Source organism: Aquila chrysaetos, chromosome 7, assembly GCF_900496995.4.
Source record: "Aquila chrysaetos chrysaetos chromosome 7, bAquChr1.4, whole genome shotgun sequence".
Lineage (NCBI taxonomy): Eukaryota > Metazoa > Chordata > Aves > Accipitriformes > Accipitridae > Aquila > Aquila chrysaetos.
Window position 1 is genome coordinate 17,350,290 of NC_044010.1, and position 11,702 is coordinate 17,361,991.

Here is an 11,702-nt window from a genome sequence, read left to right on the forward strand (position 1 = left end):
TGCTAGGAACCCAAAACCCCATTATAACTGAGCTAACCTAATACAAATCTCCCTCTTCCCTTAATAGCAACTGGGAACCAATAATCTCTTCTAAATACCATGCCACTTGCTGCCTCAAGAAATTAAGAAAAGCATAATAGGATTCTTAACGCTGGACAATTTTACGTCTGTTAATAACTTTTCCAGCCATGCCAATGATACAAGAGGAATTACATTTTATGCTTTCGGATATAAAATGATAATCTGACAAGACTAGGTTCTCAAGTTTTGCCCTTCTGACAAATTCCATAATGGGAGTGAGCTGCCTTCTCTGAAGTATGAGGAAATTGTCACTGCCACTGTTTAGAAAGGATGAGACCCTGGTCTGACAATAGTCCCACCAGTCCAGCTCCAGAGCTCTGGTATTTGACTTACCTTTTGGGGAGCTGAGAACTGCGTGAAGGATTGTTAATCAGGAGAAACCACTACCTGGCTTAGGTATAAGTCCGGTCTGGAATGTGAGTTGTTTCAGCGCTGGGCAAGTTGGTTTGCTTACTGCTACTTCGTTGGTAGTAGTACGTCTAATAAACCAGGTGCCTTTTCTCTTTTCTGTAAGAGCACAGTACCTCAAAAAGGACTATGGATCCTAGCACTGCCTTACAGGAGTAATATACCCTTTGCTTGGTGCTGCCTGCTCCTTGTGAAAATCCCTATGGAGGGGTACAGCTGGATGCTAATTTTGTCAGGATCCTGATTTGGCAGTGCTTGACAGTGGCTTGCATGTCTTGTAGTTGTCTACTCGCTGTGGGAGGCAGTGGAAAAGGCCTGAACTGTTAATTTCTGGCCCATGCCTGATGTGTGGGTTTTAGTCCATGAGTTCCCATGGGGGAAAAGAAAGAGGGGAAATGTGTGACTGGTTTGCAGGAACAGAGGATTTCAGCAGGCCAACGTCTCACTTGTTTGTGACTATTCAAAATGGCCAGGCACTGAAACACAAGAGCAAAACCTTATCAGGCAGCCCCAGTTTGGCACGTAAGGCTTTGGAAACAAGGGAGCAAGCAACAAAAGACAGCAGGTAGTGGTAGCCTGTGACATTACAATTAATTGCTCTTACCCTGCACACTCCTCTCTCCTGTGCTCTCCAAGCAGAGGCTTGCTGGGGAAGGGCAGGAAGGCTCTGAGCTCCCTTTTCAGCCTTGCCTGCTGCTCGTACATTTGAGACAAATGCTTTGGTGACAGGCATTCGAGGCATGATCATGGTGAAAAGAGGAGCTTAATTGCCCCAGTGTTTTGCATACATGTCAAATGGTGTCATCCCAGGGAAGATGTGCTGCTGGGGAGAGGAGGGGGCTGCTGAAGCACCACACTGAGTCTCGTCCAGCACTCACCAGCACAGGTGAAACTTTTCTTGCTCCACGTCCACTCCAGGGGAGGATTATACTGCATAAATCTCCACACAGAATTTCATTACATGTAACGCTAATGTGAGACAGCAATCTCAACAGAGAGGCTAAAAACTGAAGGGCCTGGCAGAGTGTACTGGCTTTCTGAGGCATAGAAGTGGTTTCTCCAGAGTAGGGTGAGGCCATAGTGGCAAGAAAACTTCAGTTCTGGAAGTCTTTCCTCATATGTCCCTGGAGAATAAAAGACATCAACCTGTGGAGCTGTCAATATATCGGATTCCATGAGCTTCAGATGATTTATATAAAAAAGCTCATTTGATATATACCTAGACATTGCTTTTCAGAGCCCTTCAGATACAAAAATTATTCCCCCTCCTTCCTTACTGTGGGTCACATTTCTTGTGATACTGTCACATGCGATTATAGAAACATTTGCAAAATTCCTCATGCTGAATTACATGGAATGGTAGTGTTGGGATCAGGGCAGGCTGCTGTAATCTTACCCTCTTCCAGCTACATTGTTGCATCTCTGCCATACTAGGCCAAGTATTCGATCTCATGAATGGGTGATGCTGCATCACTTCAAAGGTTAAGAGGGGGTTCCCCTTCCATGCACTGTATAGTTCAGGAATTTATGTTTCGGAACAGATTGCGTGGGACATCAGCGTATCACTGTTCATAGAGCTAGCAAAGTATTGATCTGTCTTGCACATCTGTTTGAACTTACATGGTCCCATTTTAGAGGATGAAGAGGCATTTAGCTACCTGATTCCCATTAAATGTGGCTTAATCCTCACACTGTGTGCTGCCAATTAACCCTTTTAGAAGCTTCTTTATTGGTACAAGTGGGGTTGAAGAAAATGCTAGTCTACATCAAAATCTGTTAAAACCTGTAATGTTTATGGCTGCTGGTATGCAGTGTCTTTTCAAAGCTGAAGTGCCCAAGCTATAACGCTCAATATAAAAGTATGTTTTATATCAAGCATTGACATAAACACATTGGTATAAGCACAGCATGTTTGTGCTTTAGGCCACAATTCTCTGCCCTGCCGATGTCGAGCAAAGCAAGGTCAGCCTCTAACCGCATTGACTGCGGTTCACGGCATAGGTACAGAGAGCATTGCTGCAGCTGTAATGCCACAGTGTCAGAGCTAAACCCTTGTGTTCACGTTAAGGGTGCACAAGCAGAGCTGAGCATTTAAGACCAGGGGGGTGGGAAGGGGAATTGCTGTCTTGCAGTGGAGCTGATGGTTACAGCCATCTCGGTGTTTTCCTCAGGAGCAGGGCGGGAGGCTGCCCAGCACAGCGGGCACTTCAGGTGATCAGTCGGCTCTGGCTGTGCTGGCAGCTGCCAGGTCTGCGGGCAGCCCCATGGGGAGGAGAGCAGAGCAACTTGCCCTGCTAGTGCGGAGCCTAGGAGGATATCTGCTCCTGCTGTTGGACAGACGTGCTGGAGGAGGCTTCCTGTGGGCCCAGCACACCATAAAAGCAGATCAGGATTTTGGCATATTTGAGGGCTGCAAGTCTATCTTAAAATTGAGGTGCGCATCCTTTACCATGCAAAGCTATGCACATTGAGGTGCATAGCTTTAAATTTAGGTGAATTAATGACATCCTCTAGTCCTGGCTAACTATGGAAAGTCCACTTTTGGAAATGCCTGTATGTCAGTGTGTCACGTTGAATATGGAATTGGTCAGTCAGTCTGCTGCCTTCTGTAGAATTGTCTCTGTTCACACACACCCCGCAAGTTTGTCACAACTCATTAAGTTTGTTTAGGTGTTCCCCCCGAACCTGCATTCTGCTTGTGTGGCAACTGGCTATACCGTTGGTATCCCGGAGACGGCAGTTGTGCTGGTGTGGCAGTACTGACTCGGGCAACACGAGTGAGGACATCCGTGCTAAGAAGATGTTCTTGCAGCAGGCTGCAAGTGAAAGCTCTCAGTTAGTAGCAGGGTTGCACTTGGATTAGGACTGCAGATAGCCTTGCCATGAAGGAGATGGGAATATAATGAGGAAAAGGCACGGAAAGTGTTCCACATTCAGTTCTGTAACTAAGGCAACTTTGTTTTTTTGGATTGTTTTCTCTGGCTGTTTAGACTTAATAGCTATACCTTAAACCTCCGTGTTACAGTTATTTCTGTTTGTTGCAAAGACACCTAACTGGGAAGGTGTCCGTTCAGCTGGTTGTTCCCCTTCTACCAGTTGCTACTATCAGATGGACATCCTTTTAAACAGGTGTGTGTGTCATTTTTTTTTTGAAGCTGCTAGGAGCCATATAATCCGTTTCTCTTCTTATAGGATTTCATTGCCTCTCGTGGCCTTTAGGGCCCCACTGGTGGATTTAAATGACTTCCTTACACTCTGAAAGCTTTCTGCTGTGTGACTCCCTCTTTTTTTTTTTTTCTTTTCTTTTTTTGTGGGTCTTTGTTAAAAAAATTGTAAATACCAGGGGAAAAATAACACAAAATTATCTTCACTAACTTTGAGGGAGCTTTGAAGGAAACTAACAGCAGTTTATTATGACTCTGCTCGTGAATGATGCTGCCAGGAAAACAAGTAACTCTTAAGCTGCAAGGAGACACCTTCATTGAGTAAAAAGCCTCCAAACATGTTTTTGTAGGCATGCTTTAATGGAGGGATATCCCAGTTTTTCCACTCTAAAGGTGCAAGTGCATGTGAAATGGAGCAGAAAGCCACTGAACGGGCTTTGGCATGCTACACCTGTGTGCTCTGCTTTCCCTCTCTGTTCACTGCTGGACACACAAGTGTTTGGACACTGCTTAGGGATCTTCACATGGATAGAGCCATATGCTGTCATCTTTTATGTGACTGTTAATTGCTTTGTAGCGCAACTCTGAAATTATGTTGATCATTATTCAATATTTAACTGTTTGTAGTCTTAAAACAAGGACGTAGTGGTCAGAACTGATCCCATCATGCCTGTTAGGCTTTCTGAAAACATATGGGTCTTCCCTTGTGTTTCACTATTTGATCAAATATGGAAATGAGAGATCCACGCTTAGTACATGGATCTGTCAATTTTCACAGGTTAAAGATCAAATAAACATGGACCTTCAACGGTTGCATCATTGAAGTCTGGAGTTGCGCCTGCTTACATTAGTGGTGAAATTGGCCCTAAATTCTTAGCAGATCAGGTAGTTGTTGCATTGGTCTTGGTACACTATATAGCAGGGTAATATACAGTATGACACAGAGTGGAGCATTGCTGCCTATATAGCAATGATGGTTTACAGTGGGAAGTGAACCTTCCTTTCACGAAATGTGATTTACTTGGCTCAAAACATCAAGGGGCAGGTTTTAAATTGATGAGTCCTAAGTGCCTTACTACCTCTGAAAATATGTGCCTGCATCTCTCTCCTTTTTACTTTCCCTATAAATGAGCAAGAATGTGTCTTCTTTGGGAAGTTTCATCCACACCTCCCCCTCTGTAGTCTGGATTTTAGGTATACGCCCTGTTGGGTGTAAACCTAGCAAAGATTGAATCCCTCTGGAGCCGAGAAATCCCAGATTATAACACAGGTTCCAAGTCTGTAATGCTAAAGCCACAACAGAGCTCCACGTTTATTAGATAGTCCTCACTTTTTATAAAGGAAAATGTTAGAGGAACTCATAACAAATGCAAGCTGAAAAGCATTAATTTCTCCCATGTGGAAGCACTAGCCATTCTTGGCTAAAAACCTGACACTCTGTAGGTGAAATTATTTGGGTTTCTTACATGCTGCAGGAACATTTTCCTTCTCTCTTCTGTAAGGTGAAATGCTACAGAAACTGTGAGAGCCTAAAGTGTCACAGACCTTTTCTAAAAGAGGTAGGGTCTGTGGCTGGCCCCTATCAGGAAAGATTACTCTGTTGTGTACTGGATTATCTATGCAGACCTTGCTGGAGGATTTTATCATGCCATGCCATGCTCCAAATGAGGTCAAAACAAGGAAGCACACGCAGGATTTTATCACCATTCCTGAACTGCTTGAGCCAGTCTAAAACTTAAGGGTGGTTTAAGCTTATCTCACATAAACTAAAAAATTGGGAGCAATAGCAATGTTACTAAAAAGCCCACTAGGCTGGTAAGTTGTGGGGTTTTTTCTTCTTTTTTTTTTAAATCAAAGCTTGTTTATCCTTACTTTAGTTGCTTGGGGAGGGGGAGGAAAAAGCTGTATCAAATTTAAATTTTTTTTTTCTTTTCTGAAATGTAGGTCTACAGCATCAGGACAAGAGCAAGGAAACTTCTTGGTTCTGAAGTTCAGATAAATTAAGACCAGCTAGAGCTGGAATCAGCGCAGCTGGGCGAGCGATATAACAGTCGTTGACTCCTTCTGCATGGGGCAAAGGACACACATGAAGATGAAGAGTCAACCATTCTGGTTTTGCTATTGAGCCTTTTGTTTGTAAGGCTGTTTATGGGTCCCACAGTGTTGGAAAAAAACAAAAACCTAACTTTCCTTGCTTTCCTCATCTGAGCCTGCTGCAGCTGGGCAACCTAACTCCTTTCTGCTCCTTTAACAGTGTTTTGTTTTGTTCAGCTTGATATTTTTATGAACAGTCTCAATTGTCAGGAGGAAGACTCTCCCTTGACTACAGTGCGCCTCCTTTCAGGAATACAGGATTTTGTAGCTCTTTGTGCATCTATTTTTGTAGAAATACAGAAAGTTTGGGTAAGGATTGATGGGCTATTTTAGGATGACGTATTTTTTTAAAAAAAAATTGTAAAATTGTTAAGTTCTGTTTAAAGAACTTGCTCTCAGAGAAGCACTGGCAAAAAAAATGTATAAAATGCTATTTTTAGATGTCTGTGATGTGTTTGTGCATTTTGGTTTTTTTGTTCGTTACCTCAAATGTCTATCTTTCCTTTCTTTTTAAAAAGCTAAACCTCCCTTGTTTCCACGTTACTAGATTTTGATGTTTTTGTCCTTTTGTTCTAGCTTAAGCAAGTATAATTTGCACCTGAAGTTTCAGCCAATATTTTTTCCTGGTGTTAGATTGTAGTAAGGGTGTCTTTATTTTCTTGCTTCTAAAGGTGGCTTTGTGCTGTGCCGATTGTCAGAAACTTGCAAACACCTTTAGCATGAAACAAAGCTTGGGGTTACAGGAACTGCATTTCCAACCCATCCATTCTTTCAAAATGGACCAAATACTCTCACGGATTTAAATCAGACATGAGTCTGGGCCTCATCTATGCTCTGTTGAAGCTGTTGAACAGAGTCCCCTATGGGTTATGTTTCAGGCACTCATAGTGGTCATAAATACCAGTATACTCTTATTTTAAGTCATGAGGCAGGACTTTCAGCTAAGCCATTTCAACTTACAACATCAGTGTTCAGGAAAGAAATGTCAGTTTTATAAAAATGTGTGACTTGTGGAAACAAAATGTTCTCAACTGGCCTGATCCGTCTGCTAAGCACCTCAAGGAAAGCGCTGAGATTTTTGACTCCTGTTGACTTCAAAATCTGTTTGTCTAACCTAAGATTTGCTGGGGGTGTCATGAGACTCCAGCTGAAGCTCTTGAATTTTGTAAGAAGTTGCACATGCTCAGTGTGCATAAATTCAGGCTTGGCTGCTGTCTGGGTAAGAATCTGAATGTGGAAACGACATGGCCATGTGTAGCCACAATGCTCTGCAAGGTGTTTGGGAAACCCCATTTCTGGCCTGGGCCTTGGGTCTGACTTGCATAATAATGAGTTTAGTTGAAACCAAAGTGAGCACGATCCAATCCTGAATAAGGGCTGCAAGATTTCCCTTGACAGCCACAGTCCTGCAATGAGCTGGAGCTGGGTCAGCCTCCATGCCCAGCCCTTGGTGACTCCAGCGGGTGTCAACATGTGCTTAGGTGGGACTGAGCACAGGATCGGGGCCTGGGTTGCCAGATTCTAGCTATTACTTGGAGATGTTGCTTTTCTGCTCTGTGCACCCAGGGTCCCTCTGTAATATTTCCTAAGGCTCTTATAACCTATTATATTTCTGTTACCACTGTTTTCAGACATCCCTGTCTGAAGGACAAACCAGCTGAATGGAAACCAAGACATAAACACATGGCTGAGATAAGAAACAGTTTAATTTTAAGGCAACGAGCATTGTAAATGTAGGTTTGTCAGGTGGAGACCACATGGATCTACGTGTCAAAGGGGAGGGGGAGTGTTGGGATGTGCATGCCACTCCAAGGTTCAGGCCTCCCTCCCTGCACTGCTGCTTTTCTCTAGGCTTTTTGAACTTGATCCTATGAGGTGTTGAGCGTTCTCCTTTGCCACGTGAGAGGGCTTGACATGCTGGCGCTGGAGGCATTAGGATTATGTCACAATTTGGCAAGACCCTTAAGTGTGTACCTTGCTGATTTGAAGTTTGAGACAGCGTAAAAGTGCTGAATGGGCTATGCTTAAATATTACTTTAAAATAGCAGGGTTGTAGTTTCTGTGTTGGGATGCTGAATTAAATGTGGTGGGGTCTTCTTCCTCATCTTTATAGTCCATCAGCGTTTCTTTCTCTTAATAAATTTTACTCTCATGACAGTTCTATATATTATTGCTGCTCTGGTGGAGCTAGCTCCTCAATTTGTCAATGAATTCATAATGCAATGGGAAAACTGTATGGTAGGGAACGTAGTAATAGCTGCCATGTTTCACTTTCGTATCAGGACAGTAAAGTTCAGGAAATATCTCAAGAATAAAAGTTCTGACTTAGGAATTCTGACATAGGAATTCTGACAGTATTAGAAATACTGGGAAGAAAAAAAAATCTAAGCTTTTTTTTTTTTTTTTTTTTTTTCCTGGACTTGGCAAAGCGGAAGGCAAAGAGGCAATGTATCCTTTTTGAACTTCAGGGCTGGAGGGTTTAGGTGATAAGGGGAGCAAAAGAAAAGGCAATGTTTCTTTTTGACTTCCTGAAATAGTTTAAAGTCTAGCAAGAGCAGTCAGTTCATTGCCTTCCTCTTTGCAAGGTCAGATGATGAAGGACCTCCTCCTGTTCCCTATAGATGTCAAAGCAGAATGGGACAGGAAAAAACAGGCCCACAGTTTGCACTAGAATCCCTTTCTGGATTGATTTATTGAGTTGATGGGTAGTGGGGATGAGTATGTGGTGAAGCTATTGCCTCTTCCACCTCAAGAACTACTGTTATGTGCCCAGTTTCCACTGTTAACCTGTGAGTGTGCTGAAGGAACTTCTGTTGCTCTGCAGGCTTGGGGAGACAAGTGCCAATAAAAACCTGTTATCGTCTATAGCCATTCATGCACCAGTCAGTTGACTTTGAAATTCAAATAAATTATTTTTTTTTTTCCTCAGTCACTAACCAGCCCCTGTACTAACAAGCAAGTTGAAAGCAAAAGCACAAGTGCATAGCAGTAGCCCTACTTCTATCTTCTACAATTTGAAGGGTGGGAAAGAAAAAATTCTTCCCTGTGACAAACTTCTAAGTTCAATTCGGCAGATTTACACCACCCCCCCCCCCCCCCCACCTCTCACACGCACACTTATACACACGCACAAATGTGCTTATGAGAAGCAGATGCTGTGATGGTTTTGTTCTTGAAAGAGGAGGGGAGTACTTGCTTGCAACGTTGCAGTTACGGAGAATTGATGGCAGTGAGAAAGAAACAGAAATGTTAAGACTACTCATGTTTCCACAGATAGGAAAAAAAGGCCCTTTAAAATCAGGTCACTGACAAGTTATGTGTCTTAACCTATTACTAAAGGAGTTGTTTCATTCTTTTTGTGTGTGGTGAGTTCTGATGCTGTCCCAAGAAAGTGGATGATTCATTTTGTGAGGACTTATAAAACATGATGTACTCTGTCACTTCTGGGAGAACATAGGGAAATTATTGTTTTATTTCAAGAAAATCTACATACTAAACTCCTTAAAGTTGTCCAGGATTTGATTTTATTCCTATTAATGTTGAGAAATCTGTTTTCAATTTTTGTGTCTTCATTTGAAGACTGGGAGGGTTCAAGCTGTCCACCAGTTTTTGAAAAGCAGATACCAGTTTCTTTCAAGTGGGCATTTCCATCCCAATGAGATGATGGAATAGTGCAGCTACTGACTGCCCAGCAGATTTGATTTCTGGAAGGCTGGCCAAGCTACACTTGGCAATATTAAAATGCACTTCGTTCTGATTCCTCTCTTCACCAGACACACAAATTCAGTTATCAGTTTATCTGATACTTCTTTCATAGTGTGAAGTTCTTCAGTGAATGGCAGTTTTCTCTCAATTGTCTACTTCTGCCTCAAAACATGCTTTTGAGGATGAATCTCTCATCACAGCTTTCAGAGAGTGCAGAAGTTGCGGGAGGGAAGTGTCATGTTTCCCCCCACTTGTACTTGGGATCAACTTGCCTGTACCCAGCGTTTCTGCTTCCAGGCTATTTTGTATGTCTTGCTCCCTCCCACAATTTTTTATGTGTATGTATATATTTATAGATGTATATATGCACATACATGTGTAGCTATACCTGGTTCCTTCCATGCCACCCTCATGCTTCAAATGCACATCCTTTGGAAATGAAGTGAATGACGTCACTAAATCTCATCTGAGACTGAGAAAATGTAGGCATTTTATTGCATTCTCTGTAACCTCAGGAGTGAATGGAATTTCTCCCTACTTGTAAAAAACCAAAAATAACAACAACAAAAACTCACACACCCCGCCCCGCCCGCCTTTCAACCCCCCTGATTTATTGTATCTGTAAAGATGACCACGGAGCCAGCAGAGTTATGTAGAGAGGTGCAATATATTGTCTTTCACCAGACAAGCATATCTTTTTGAATATGATTCTTTGAAATATGATATTTCAGGTACAAGCTTTTTCTCCATATCAATGGACCAGCAACATATATTTCTTATAAACAATTTAGAAATATATATATTTTTAAAATTGACTTCTTGGCTTTAATATGTCAGCCTTTGGGCTTTTAAAAGGTATTTGGATGATAAATATTGTTTATGTGTGGATTTTTAAAAAAAGTTGATGCATGTTGTTTGGAACTGAAATCTCATGTAAAGCAGGAAGGTATTTAAAAATAAATACTGCTTTTACATGTTAGCCTTATGGGCACAATCGGACAGTTGTGAGGCAGGAAGTTGTCCCTTTAAAGACTAAGGGGAGCTTGCCTGAGCAAGGTCAAAATCCAGTCCCTGTGACAGGAGAGGCAGGAGCAATTTTCTTGCAAAGGTTGAGCTGATTGAGCTGTGAGCAGAGATGATCCTCTCCAGCATTGTATGTAGATGGTTGGGCAGCCACTGCTTAACATGTTAAAATTAGGCTCTGTTGGCAGGTTTATACTTGCCCCATCTTATGGGACGAACTGGTTGCCAAGGGGAATTAGAGATGTCCCTGGAAGCCTGTGTTTTAGCTGCCCTTGGTCTGCACAGTGCCCATGACACTCTTCCTGTTCTTGCTCTGTGGTCTCCATGACACCATGGTGGGACCTGTGGAAACTGGGCTGGAGTTCCCTGTGAAATATGGCATGGTTTTAGCTCCCAATGGATTTTAGGGATGGGAGTAATTAAAACATCACGGTTATCTCATGCACTTGCTCAAAGGCTCAAGCCTTCAAGGTGGATCAGCTGTGCATCATTGATGATGGCCATTTGTGTACAGGAGCCTGAATACTGCTTCCTCCCCTCAGTGTCTCTGGAAATCTTTGATGGCATTGAGATCATTGGGACCAGCCTTGAATGCCTAAATTGCAGTCCAGTGTTGGCTGGCACAGTGTGGTGGCCTGGGGTCTGGCCCAACGTTGGTGGACATCAATTGGAATCTGCATTGATTCCAGTGAGCTTGGTCTCAGGTAGCAAGTACCTATAGACAACCAATATTTATAGCAGTTGAGGTTTACAGTAATCTAGTAAAGTATCTGCAGAACTATGCTGCACTTTCCCTGCTAGCTGTTTGTAGCTGTTGTTTAAAACCGTCTGTCAAATCAGGGTCCCTCTCCTCCCCCTACCTGTTTTCCAGCCCTGCTTCCCTCAAAACTCCATTGAACTTTTTTGCCCCTCTCATCAAAACTGATGCGGGGGCTTTGTATAAAGAAAAGTGTCACTGTTTTAATTACTGAATAAATAATTTAATGTGAATTTTATTGTTATTTTTTTTTATGTAGCATTTTCAGTTTGGTCTGTATTTCTCAACAGTTAGCTAATGCTTTCTTTTTATTCTTACGCAACTGAAGAACTCATAAATCTCTTTGTAAATTACAGCATCCCGAGTTCCTATTTTTTTTCATGGGATTAATTTCCAGGAGCCAAGGGTTTGTCTTGTGTTGCAAACATTATAAAACAAGTGTTCTAAACTGGTTATCTACTAAAATTGGA

The 11,702-nt window shown here is 42.4% G+C and overlaps 1 protein-coding gene across 5 annotated transcripts in view; it reads left to right on the forward strand.

The window, feature by feature from the left end:
* VGLL3 (vestigial like family member 3) overlaps positions 1-11,465 on the forward strand; it is a 28,318-nt gene extending 16,853 nt beyond the window's left edge. For all 5 annotated transcript variants that reach the window (XM_030020749.1, XM_030020750.1, XM_030020751.1 and 2 more), the window contains exon 4: positions 5,598-11,465. In XM_030020749.1, the coding sequence (XP_029876609.1) occupies positions 5,598-5,641 (44 nt within the window). In that variant the 3' untranslated portion in view covers positions 5,642-11,465. The remainder of the gene's footprint in view (positions 1-5,597) is intronic.
* Positions 11,466-11,702: the final 237 nt, after the last annotated feature.